Source organism: Leptodactylus fuscus, chromosome 7, assembly GCF_031893055.1.
Source record: "Leptodactylus fuscus isolate aLepFus1 chromosome 7, aLepFus1.hap2, whole genome shotgun sequence".
NCBI lineage: Eukaryota > Metazoa > Chordata > Amphibia > Anura > Leptodactylidae > Leptodactylus > Leptodactylus fuscus.
In genome coordinates, this window is record NC_134271.1 from 74,791,271 (window position 1) to 74,803,641 (window position 12,371).

The window sequence follows — 12,371 nt, forward strand, 5'->3', positions numbered from 1 at the left end:
CCAGAACACGTCTCACTATCCCTCCTGCCATCCTATCAAGTGACAAATCTGGACAACTCCTTTAAATGGTAAATGTCTGAAAGTGACAACTACTAATTCCCTTTGTAATTATTTGAGAAATCTATAAGGCATACTATTGTATTATGCTATTGGTCCCAAGTGTGAATTTGTTTATGCTGGAAATTCTCAGGAGCCTGGTGCCTCCTTGTAAAATGTTTGATTCTTGGTACTTCACTTCACTGCTGTACTCAACTTGTATGTCTAAATATTACACAAAATTATCTTTACCACAGATATTTTGGTCTGATTCCTCTGTGTCATTGGTTACCAAATCTTCAGCTGAAGTTACAGAGTTTTTTGCTAAGGTAACCAATTTACTGGTATTGGATGTGAGTCCAGGGTATGTAAAGAACATGTGTGATGTGATAATGAAAGGGGTTGTCCTGGATATTGGTACAAATTAATGATTTCCTTGATAAATTCCCCATCACTCCATCTCCTATGGTAATTCTTTTGGTCACAGTTATAGGGGTGTTCCTACTGGCCAATCAAAAGGTGGTATCATCCAGCATTAACCACTGTGTGTGCTGTATGTTTAGACTGTTTAGTCCATGCTTAAAGGTTTAGTCTACCTCGGTGACACCACCAGCATAGGGAGTATAACTTTGAAGTATAATTCAGGCTTGGAAACAGTAAAGGATAAGTAGTGTATGTGTGTGTGTGTGTGTGTATGTACGTATGTATTTATGTATGTATAATATACCGTGTGTGTATATATTATATAATATAATATAAAAAGTCTAAATCAAAACGCCTACTAGAGAGTGTAGTTCTGGAGTATAAAACTGCATTGGATCAGTAAGGATAAATAGTTTAATGTGTATATTGAGTGACTTTACCAGTAGAATAAGAAGTCCATCTTTGGAGCAGGGTGTAACATAAATTTTATCTAACATAGGGTTTTAGCTTTAGGCTTCTATTACATTAGTGTTCATATACACATTGTGGTTAAAGGATGTCTTGTCATTTTTGTATCCATGTAACAAGCCTTCTGTTTGTGCCCTGCCAGCTCTCTCATATGTTCTCAGAAGATTTGGAGAAATGCATTCCTTACCGTGGTGGTGTGGACTCTTATTCCATTGACCGAAACCATATGGATCTTGATTTCGATCACCGGTAAGGTCTTTCCTTGGCTATTTTATTTTGCCCATCTCAATCTTGATGACAGAAATGCTCCATTGACATTTTTATGTCATGCCCCAGGTGTTTGGCGTCTCTGCCTTCTCATGTGTTAAAGAGTGACCTTATTAAGAAATTCTTCAGTACTTCAGTAAACCACCAACAGCATCAGAGCTTAAGTGAGTTTTCCTGCCAATTTTCTTTGTTACATTGTTTTCTAATAGCTTTTTCTGCAACGTTTGATCATTGGGTTACATTTTCAATAGGTCCCAACAACCCATCCCATGTGAAAGTGAACACGTCTGTGGGCCCCTCTGTACGGTAAGTAGGTTCCAGTAGCAGGATGTTCCATTCCTTTAGTCTCCATCTCTCACTTTCAGTGGATGTGATTAGATGTTACCTGTATTGCAGACCGATATGTGGCGTGGCCAGTATCCAGTCTTCCCACAGCAGCATTGCCTTGCACCACAGTGGAGCCACTATGAGCATGTCCCCTAGCTCGACCTCTGTAACATATCGACATCCAGCAGAACCAATATCTTCTACTGCATTACCTTCCAGTGTGCCAAGCCCGCAGACTCAAGAACAGCAGGAAATATTAGAGTGGCTTAGAAAGTTGCGCTTGCATAAATATTATGCAGTATTCAGCCAGCTGTCCATGAAAAAGGTAATAAGCATCTGTTGTTCATGTTGTGTGTCTTAAAAGGGAATGTTTCACCACAAAATGACTATTTATTTTGATGTAAGTTGTTAAAGCGTAACTAAACTTTCAGGCAACCTTTGATTTTTCTGCCTATTCTCCTAACCCCTACTCCATACACTTTCAGTGAGAGGCAAGAACAGCTATCAATACAGGGGAAGAATGTAGAATTTCACAGACATAATAAAGTATATTACAAAATGCATTAATGACACAAATATTGCCAGAAAATCAAAAGTTACACTTTAAACTTTTTTCTTTGCATATCGTGCATATCTAGAAACTCCAATGGGTTGCTCCGTTCTTTTGCTTTCTATGACTATAGGACTTCTGTAAAGCATATTACCAAAGACCTGAGGAGAACCCCTGGGAAGATAACACAGCCACGTACAGAAAATGAAATTGTCAATCAGAAAATTAAAACAGGCTTCAGAAGACAGGCGTTTTTCATTATTAAAAATAAAGCAGAATCAAGATCTTTGTTCACTTATTTCTCTATGATGTGAAGTACTTCCTATATCTGGTTGCCATTATAATGTTCACCAGCCAATGTGAGATGGTGGACACGCTTTGTCCATAACTTTGTTTTTACTGCAGGTCCTGCCTGATTCCACTTTTATATTTCCCTGTTCTCCCCTACAGAGTACTGGGGATGGTGCTTAGAAAGAGCCAAATTGTCATGTATTCTTCGGAGATATAGTTAGTTGATAGTTACATGCCATGTTATATGGTACAGCTATATGCCCACAGAGAACTGTTTGTATTGACATGACTGAAGCCTCATTTGTTGCAGATTTTAGGCATCATTTATGACAGTATGAATAAATACTTTTTATGCCATTAGGGTCCATTCACATGGAGGAAAATGATGAGGAATTTGGTGTGGAATTTCAGCGCTGAAAGAAAGCCCTTTTGAATGGACCCTTCAAGTGTGAATGGACCCTTATGGTTTATAAAGAATTCCATGCAACTTCACAGTCGGACGGTTTTATTAAACTGTGCAATAGATAACAACCAACCACAGCATAACCTGCATTTTCCAATTTATAAAATAAAAGGATAAGCTGTAATAGGCTAAAGATATCGAGCCCACATAGCGGAAATGGCACAAATATATATAAATAATTAGAAACCACATAACTTTACAGCAATGCAGCAACTATATCTACTGTAGGTATCCATGGTAATCGCAGAATATCCACAATTTAAGATGCAAATTCAGTTTTTCCCTTTGAGGAAAAGTGGCTTGCACTTTTTTCCCATTAGGAAAACATTGTGATTGTGTCATGATAATGCTGTGATTTTATATGAAGTATGCTGGGAATAAGTGATCTCCATGTACAAGAGCAAATACAGTCCAGGAAATCCAGACCCTATATTGGCCACACTTTCCAGACTGAACTCCTTGGAGTTGTGAGGAGGATAGGACTCTTGGCATCAGGGATCACTACAATGTAAGAAGTCCTATCTGGACCACAACCAATGCAGGAATCAGGCAATAAATGGTGTGAATTAGATTTGTTTGCATGGGGCTTGAGAGTTTACTTGATTTCCTATAGCAGAGGAAAACCAAATGGAAAACTTTGCATACGGTGCACACTTTTATAGCATTACTAAGTGTAACTTGACCTTGGTGCAGTAGCACATGCTAATATGACCACTGTTATTACATGTGTTTATTTTCCTTCTCAGTTCCTGAGTCTCACTGAGGAAGATTTAAACAAGTTTGAATCCCTAACAATGGGAGCGAAAAAGAAGCTGAAGACTCAGCTGGAGCTTGAGAAGTGAGTGCCATACGTGTGCCTTCACTGGTGCCATGTTGTTATGTCTTACATCCTCGTCACAAGGATTTTAGTACAGCCTCTCTAAGGCACAGTCCATCTACCGTTACTCATGTCTATTTTTAGAAGTAAATTAAAAAAATAGGAGAAAGGGAAACATGCATTTATTCATCCCTGGCAGCAACGACACGGGAGCTATAATTAGTTTCCTTCCGCAGGTTACAGGAAATTACAAGTGATGAAATGTAAGCAACAAGGAAACAACTGGAAAAATCAAAGAATGTTTTTAGTTCTGAATATGATTGTGACCTCTAATATAAAAAAAATTTACAGGAAAAAAAAAGTTTATTTACTGATGGCAAGCGAACAAATGGTCAGGAATGTGTTTACAAAGTATACAGGAGAGCTGCAAAACAGCTCTGTAAATATGCGTGTCATGTACAGACCTCCTAGCACATGATGTGGTTGCACTTGTCAGGGGTTAATTCACTCCACTCACTCAGTCTTACAATCACTCTTTACTTAGCAAATTGAACTTAAATCACACTCCAACACACTCCACACACCCCAAATACATGCTGCCACTGCCTGTTATATTCAGGATCACTAGGAATCCCAGACATACACTTTACTGCTCCCTGCTCTTTAAAAAGGTAATTGGTTCATAGAGCACACACAAAGTGATATTAAATTTAATGATTAATTACCCAAGGAGTTCAGTGCTATATGTATATATACACCTAAAAGATGACTAAACAAGCAAAACATTTTTTTGAAATAAAAGTTGGTAAAAAAAAAAAAAAAAATCAGAAAAACGATAATTTAAGAGTCCTTTTATTTCATAGAACTTGAGGGATCTCTTATATGGGCTGGCCAACACCCAGCTTGTGTGCAGACTCTCTCCCCTCTACTCTTAGGGTATCCGCCTCAAAATCCTGACCAAAAAGACGGCTTCCACTGAAATCAATGAGAGGTGGTCAGTTCTTTTTTCCGGGAGCTGGTTTGTTCCGGCTCCTGGAAAAAGAAGTGAGATGCTCATTCTTCAGGCGGAGTTGCCTTGCGAATCTGCCTGAGGACACTCCCGACTAGGCCCATTCATTGGGCCTAATCCAGAGTGGAGTGCGGCTACCCGGTTTTTGGTCTGGAACCTGAGGCGGCCTCTGCCTCAGGTTCCGGACCAAAAAACCCCGTATGAACTTACTGTTATACACTGGCATTCACCATGACATCTACCAAATCTTTCTTGTCCCTCCTTCCAAGATGGACTCCAAGCTTACAATGGAATCAAATTTCATCTGTTTCTAAGGCTAATGTGCCACGTTGCGGAAAAGCAGCTTTTTTTGTTGCGTTTCTTTTTTTTTTTTTCTTTTTTTTTTTTTTTAGCCAAATCCAGGAGTGGATTAAGCAGAAGGGAGAAGTATAAGAACTTCCTATATATTTCCCTTTCCTTTTGTAGCAATTCTTGGCTTTGGCTCCAAAAAAGGCAACAAAATCTACAACCAAAAAACCTGTTTCCCCGCGACGTGGGGGCCTTAGCCTAAAAGTCTTTGGATGGGGTAGAGGAACTAGGGGCCAAGTGTAAGAAGGACAGTCTTCCACCATCTAAGGCTAGGTACACTTCTGCGCCCTGTCTCCTGAAAGCAGGACTTTTTCTCTGCATTTTTCTGCCTTTTTCGGGCGAACACCAAGAATGGAAGCGCAGGTGTGAACCTAGTATAATAGTTCATCTTCTAACCTAAGTGCTTTGTTTACATGAGTACTGTTTATTACTTTTCCGTAATGGCCTATATGATATTTCTGCACCTGCACTCGGGTTTCTGTTCTTCGAGTCCGCTTCGGGACCTGAAAAATGGAAACCCAATCTGCTTAAAAAGCAGTTACCCGCAGACCCCATAGACTATAATGGGGTCTGCCAGGTTGCCGACAGAAAAATTTAGAGAGCCAAGTCCTGCTTGGAGGACTTTTTTCTCTGCATTTTTCAAGTGGAATGGGTGACAAAATTTCCGAATGGAAAGCGAACACTGGTGTGAATCCAGCCTCCGTGAGAAAAAGTTAGGGTGTAGAATCTCCTGTTTTCACTTTACTCATCTTAGTAGCTTGCTGAGAAACAATTGACAAGTAAGGACATAATCTGCAGATGGAAAACTACTAGAAAAATAGAGTACACAAATAATGGCCAGATAAAGTGGTAATTCTCACGTACACACATTACAGCTGCCCCTTAAACACTTTCCATAAAGTTAGGTATGCTTTAAAATAAAAAAAAAACTCCCTTAGGCTAAGGCCCCATGTTGCAGAAACGCAGCTTTATGTTGCAGATTTTGTTGCATTTTTTTTTTTCTTTTTGAGACAAAGCCAGAACTGGATTGAGCAGAAGGGAGAAGTGTAAGAACTTACTATATATTTCCCATTCCTTTTCTAGCCATTCTTGGCTTTGACTAAAAAAAAAAACGCAACAAAATCTGCAACAAAAAAGCTGCGTTTTCGCAACGTGGGGCCTTAGGCTAACAGAAACTTCACAGAGTTTTCCTCCACGGAATTTCTGTTACCATTATATCTAATGGAAAGCCGCAGGCGTTTCCATAGATATAATTGACATGCTGCGATTTCTAAAACCGTGCCAGTTTTGGAAATCGCAGCATGTTCGCACTGCGGATTTTAACGCAAAGTGGGCATAGGATTTACATGAATCCCATCCACTTTGCAATTACTGTATAATGCCGTAGGCAAATTGCGGCATTTCCAGCCCGTGGGGCACCAGCCTTAGCCTTAACATGTGTATTTGGAAATATTTCATTGTTGTATTTTGTGTTTTATTCATCAGAGAAAAGTCTGAAAAAAGATGTTTGAATTCAGCATCATGTACATTCACCAGCAGTGGAGTTGCACGGGTTCCTCCAACCAGTCATGTGGGCCCTGTTCAAAATGTCCTCTGCACTCACTCTACAGGTAAATAAGCTGCATAAAGTGCTGTCTGGATAGTCATTGCTTCTATGCTGTTATAAGCAGCATCGTGGTCTGTGTCTGAGGCACATGTTACAGACTGGAAATTTCTGTGTCCAATCAGCTTTGGATCTCTCCTACTGATTTTGCTACCACTGAGAATCTTACAGATAATACATGAGGTATACATTAGAAACTTCTCACAGTTCTTTCCATTTATCTGATTTTGTGGTTTTGTCCTCTTTGTTTCAATATCTCATCATGTGTCGTGTGTGAATTAGAGGTTCCTGCTTTGCTATGTGACTCTAATGAGATCAGTAATCGTTCACAGTCTGATAAATCTCATTCATCGCTAATTAGTGAGTGCTGACATTTAGTGCCAGTTGCTAGCCCTGCTCTTAAAGGCAACGTTCCAGCAGAAAAAGAACTTTTAAGGCTAAGACCCCACATAGTGTCCCGCAGCCAAAATAAAAGTGCTGCGGGAAAAAATGTAATGCGTTGCCGCTGCGGTTTTTCCCTCAGTGCTTTTCATAGAAAGTTAGCAAAAGTTTCCACTGTGGACTTTCTGCTGCTTTTATATCTGCTGCGCTTTTTTCCCACACAGTGGGGATGGGATTCCTTAGAATCATATCCACTCTGCTATGATTGTAAAATGCTGCAGGCTGCGGGTAAACCATATTTAATTACCACATTTTATTTATTTTTATTTCTTTATACATTTTTTTTTTTTTTTTTGGGGGGGGGGGGGGGGGTAATTTGCTTAATCTTTTTTCATAGGGGAATATATTCTTTTTGCTTGAAAAGGGATTAATTCCCAAGGACCAGTGAGTGGGATGTGACACCCTCGTTAGCATGTGGATGACTGGATGACTCCTTGGACATCCTAGGTGTTGCCCTGTGGTATGTGCCTATGTTCCCTTGGGTGGGTTACTAGGCACCTGCCATGTCTGGTTGAATGTACAGGGAAGGATAGAGACCCTCTTTATATGTGCACATGAAAGTTGTTTTGGAATTTATCCTCTATTATTATTATTATTATTATTATTATTATTTTCATTTTTTGCATATTATGGTTTAACTTTACTCCTAGCCTCCCTGGGCCCTCATGTAAGTTGATCTATATATAGATATACTTTTTTCCATGTATAAGGAGTTTTGGGGTATTTTTCCTACTCTGAGGCTCCGTTCTCACGGAGTAATGTGCCGCTCATTCTGACACGTAAACACGTGTCAGAGTGAGCGCTGTAAAACAAAATCCCATTGACTTCAATGGGTGCTGTCTTACACGCGCTACACATAGAAATCAATGGAAGCTTTTTAACCCATTGATTTCAATGTGTAGTGCACGTAAGACTGCACCCTTTGAAAGCAATGGGATTCTGTTTTACAGCGCTCACTCTGACACGTGTTTACGTGTCAAAATGAGCAGCGCGTTACTCCGTGGGAACGGAGCCTAAGATGGTACTTCAATACTCTTTATAGTACCATGATACCTAGTTATCATGTGGTAACGTGACCTATGCCCACATCATGCAGTGATTTGGAATGTGCATTTGCAGCCAGGCGCTATACACATATTGATATCCCTGTTCCTGTCATGCCCATTACACTTCTAGAAACACCATGTAGTGTCTCGTTGGCCATGTGAATAGTTTACAGCATGGGGTGAGTTACTAGTTACAGTCTGCTGAGATCATAGAAGTTATTGATTAAATAATATTTATATGTGTGGCATATGTTCACCTAATTAATCAATTGGTCGTGTAGATCTATGGTGGATATGTTTGACTTTTTACATATATTTTCTGAGACTATTATATGCACTTTATTGATGTACTTGAATATCACATTTAATATTTTTTGTATAATGAATGGTTTTGCTAAATGTATATTTATTACACTTGATTGCTAATTGTTGAAAAATTAGAATTTGTACTATAATGTAAAGTTTGCAGTGTGCACTATGGCTTTGCTTGAGAAAGATCCTGTGCATTTAGGACCTAAACGTTGCAGCTGGAATAAACCCACATTGTTTTTTCACTACCTTGGAGTGCTTCCTTTTTCGATAGATAGATAGATAGATAGATAGATAGATAGATAGATAGATAGATAGATGTCACCATCTATTAAAAATAAGTACCGTATTTTTCGGACTATAAGACGCACCTAGGTTTTAGAGGAGGAAAAGAGGGGAAAAAAATTTTGAAGCAAAAAATGGTAAAATATTTAATATATGGGAGTTGTAGTTTTGCAACAGCTGCAAGGCCACATTGACAGGTGACCCTGCAGCTGTACGGGGATGCATAGAGTGTGGTTTATGAGATATATATATATATATATATATATATATATATATTATTTTTTTTTATTTTTTTATTTTTTTTCTAGGGACAGGAGGTGATTTAGAACTTTTATTTATATTTTTAAAGCTTTTTTTTTTTTTTTTTTTTTTTTACCATTTTATTCCCCCCGGGGCTTGAACCTGCGGTCACTTGATTGCAAGTCCCATAGACGGCAATACAACTGTATTGCCGTCTATGGGACATTTTGTCTATTAGTATTTCGGCTGGTCATAGAGACCAGCCGCAATACTAATACAGCAGTGACAGGCCTGGGAGCCTCATTAGGCTCCCGGCTGTCACCCGAACAGGTCGGCTCCTGCGATATCGCCGCGCAGGAGCCGGCCTGCAACTTCACAGGTACGGGGCCGGTGGGGACCGGCCCCGGGGGAGAAGGGGCCACCGATACTGACCCGGCATCCGCTGTACTAGAGAGGCGGATGCCGGGGAGGGATAGACGCTGGCACAGGTGCTGGGCCTGAGACATCGCTGCGCTCCACTGTCCTGCATGAAGCCAACGGCGGGGGGACGGAGGAGCGAAATAGCATCACTCCTGCCGCTGCTGGCTTCATGCAGGGCAGAGGAGCGCAGCGATGTCTCAGGCCCCGGCATCTATCCCTTGCCGGCATCCGTCTCTCTAGTACAGCGGATGCCAGGCGCCACATTCAGACTATAAGACGCACCCTTCTTTTCCCCCCAAATTTTGGGGAAAAAAAGTGCGTCTTATAGTCCAAAAAATATGGTACATCCTGCGATTTACTCTGACCACTAAGCATAATATTAGAATGCCACTTTCCAATTCTGTAGGGATTTTCTTTGCTGCAGTCAAAATTAACATTTAGGTTTTAGTTTTGAAAATAAAATGTTTTATTTCTCATGTCTTATAGGAGTTCTAGTATAAATCATAGACTGGTTTGTTAATTAGATTGACAGGTGTTCCTGGTTAAGGATGAGGCCCCACATTGCGAAAACGCAGCTTTTTATGTTGCAGATTTTGCTGAGGTTTTTTGAGCCAAAGCCAAGAATGGCTACAAAGGGAATAGGAAATATATAGGAAGTTCTTACACTCCTCGTTTCTGCTCGCTCTATTTCTGCCTTTGGCTCAAAAAACCCATATAGTAAAATCTGTTGGAAATTTTCTCCACAATTCCCGAGCCACAAGATCAGATAGTTTTGGGGTCGGCCACTTTCAGACCAATATTGAGAGACAAATGTTATGGTTTGCATAATAAAAAGTTGTACAATTTTCCAATATACTTTCTGTATCAATTCCTCACAGTTTTCTAGATCTCTGCTTGTTGTCATTCATTCTGTTACTTCTAGTGGATAAAAGCCTGAGCATGGTCATGTGATTTTCGGTCCATGGTCATGTGATGAGTACACAGGTGCACAGCTCGTTACACTCACAGCACAATAATCACACAATAATGCCTGGTAATCACCTGTGTACTCATCACATGACCACGGACCGTAAATCACATGACCATGGTCAGACTTTTATCCACTAGAAGTAACAGAATGAATGACAGCAAGCAGAGCTCTAGAAAACTGTGAGGAAATTGATACAGAAAGTATATTGGAAAATTGTATAACTTTTTATTTTACAAACAATAACATTTGTCTCTCAATATTGGACTGAAAGTGGCCAACCCCTTTAAGTTTTGTAATGTCAGTAGGGCAGAGTTGGGTCAGGGGCCTATAATCCGAGACAGCCAGTGTCAGAGAGCAGAATCAAACCCCTTGTCTGCTCTCCTAACAGTTTTTGGTGCCCGATATGCTATTTAGGCTCTGTACTAACTGCATTGATTTTTTTGGAAAAGGTTGCCAAATCAGTGGAGCAGCACCTAATACATGATGTAAAGAGCTGGACTGGTTGGAGGTAGTTGACCATAGATGATGGTACAGCTTCTCTACTTCCCCCTCCCTGCATAGAGCATGCCCAGAAAACTCTTTAATATATCTTAGTGAGTTTTCTCCAGATTTGTTGCCTATATTCATACTGTAAATCATATCACTAAATGCTGTTAGCAGAGCAGAGTGGAAGCTCAAGAAAGATGGCAGCCTCCACAATTATACACTGACAATAGAATTAAAGAGGACTTTTCATCAGATCGGGCACAGACAGTTTTATATACTGCTGGAAAGCTGACTGTGCGCTGAATTCAGCGCACTATCGGCTTTCCCTATCTGTGCCCGGTGTAAAGCGCTATCGGTCCCGGTACCGTAGCGCTTTAGTGTCAGAAGGGCGTTTCTGACAGTTAGCCAGGGACGTCCTTCTGCCCAGCAGCGCCTATCGCACTGTACTGTGGAGAGGGGATTAACGCCCCCCCCTCTGCTCACACAGCTCGTCCATAGACGAGTATTATCAGGAGCGGGAGGGGGGCGTTCCTCCCTGCTCACACAGTACAGCGCGATAGGCGCTGCTGGGCAGAAGGGCGTCCCTGGCTAAGTGTCAGAAACGCCCTTCTGACTGTAAAGCGCTACGGTACCGGGACCGATAGCGCTTTACACCGGACACAGATCGGGAAAGCCGATAGTGCGCTGAATTCAGCGCACTGTCAGCTTTCCAGCAGTATATAAAACTGCATGTGCCCGATCTGATGAAAGGTCCTCTTTAAAGATATCTGCAATCAGAAAATAAAAATGGCTTGTATAAAGTTATGTATTTCACTATATTGTTGTAATAAATAAATTCATTTGGCAATACTTTCTTCTTAAGAAATCTATCTGTCTTCCAGAACTGTCTGTAGACGTGGAGACCTCAGCCTCTCAGATGCCTCAAGAAGGCAGCTCATCATCAGAGTATTCCAGCTCGCCATCGAGCCCAATGGGACTACAAACCCGAGAAGAGAGCTCTGATAGTGCAGAGGAAATGGACAGGCGTAAGATATCTGCTGTCATTTTAATAAATGGCCGCTACATCTTTTACTCATCATGTTTGTGACTTAAACAGATTAGAAATACCCTGTGCATTCAAGACTACACTGAAACACAGCAAGACTTCTTCAATGTTGTTAATCATTCTGAATGGTCAACATAACAAAATTGTGTGCTACCTGGTTTTGCTTTGCTATTGGATTCCCTTTATTGATGGCTGTTATCAGGCATTTCAGGATAACTATAGTTCTGTTCAGTGAAATATGTAACATATTTCCAGTACTAGGAAACCAACCAAGAAAGCTTGCATAATATAAAAAGAGACTTGTCACCCTAATACAGAAAACCCCTATACGCCTGCCACAGCCTCTGTGAGAAGCGATACATGTGGGGCTTCATCCATTCATATGATTCCTTTTTGTTGCTTTAGTTCTACCTCACACTACAGCTATTACATAGTGCAGCACATATGAGGGACAGCACTACAGTATGTATTTTGACACTTGTATGTACTTTACATGGTAATACCAATAGGTATGTGTTTTCCTAGCC

At 40.5% G+C, this 12,371-nt stretch overlaps 1 protein-coding gene across 1 annotated transcript in view; it reads left to right on the top strand.

Moving 5' to 3' along the window:
- Positions 1-12,371, top strand: part of ZCCHC14 (zinc finger CCHC-type containing 14) — a 62,796-nt gene that overhangs the window by 38,070 nt on the left and 12,355 nt on the right. The window contains exons 5-12 of the mRNA XM_075282168.1: positions 294-365; positions 1,070-1,176; positions 1,264-1,358; positions 1,446-1,500; positions 1,591-1,846; positions 3,572-3,663; positions 6,485-6,609; positions 11,681-11,824. Of these exons, the coding sequence (XP_075138269.1) occupies positions 294-365; positions 1,070-1,176; positions 1,264-1,358; positions 1,446-1,500; positions 1,591-1,846; positions 3,572-3,663; positions 6,485-6,609; positions 11,681-11,824 (946 nt within the window). The remainder of the gene's footprint in view (positions 1-293; positions 366-1,069; positions 1,177-1,263; positions 1,359-1,445; positions 1,501-1,590; positions 1,847-3,571; positions 3,664-6,484; positions 6,610-11,680; positions 11,825-12,371) is intronic.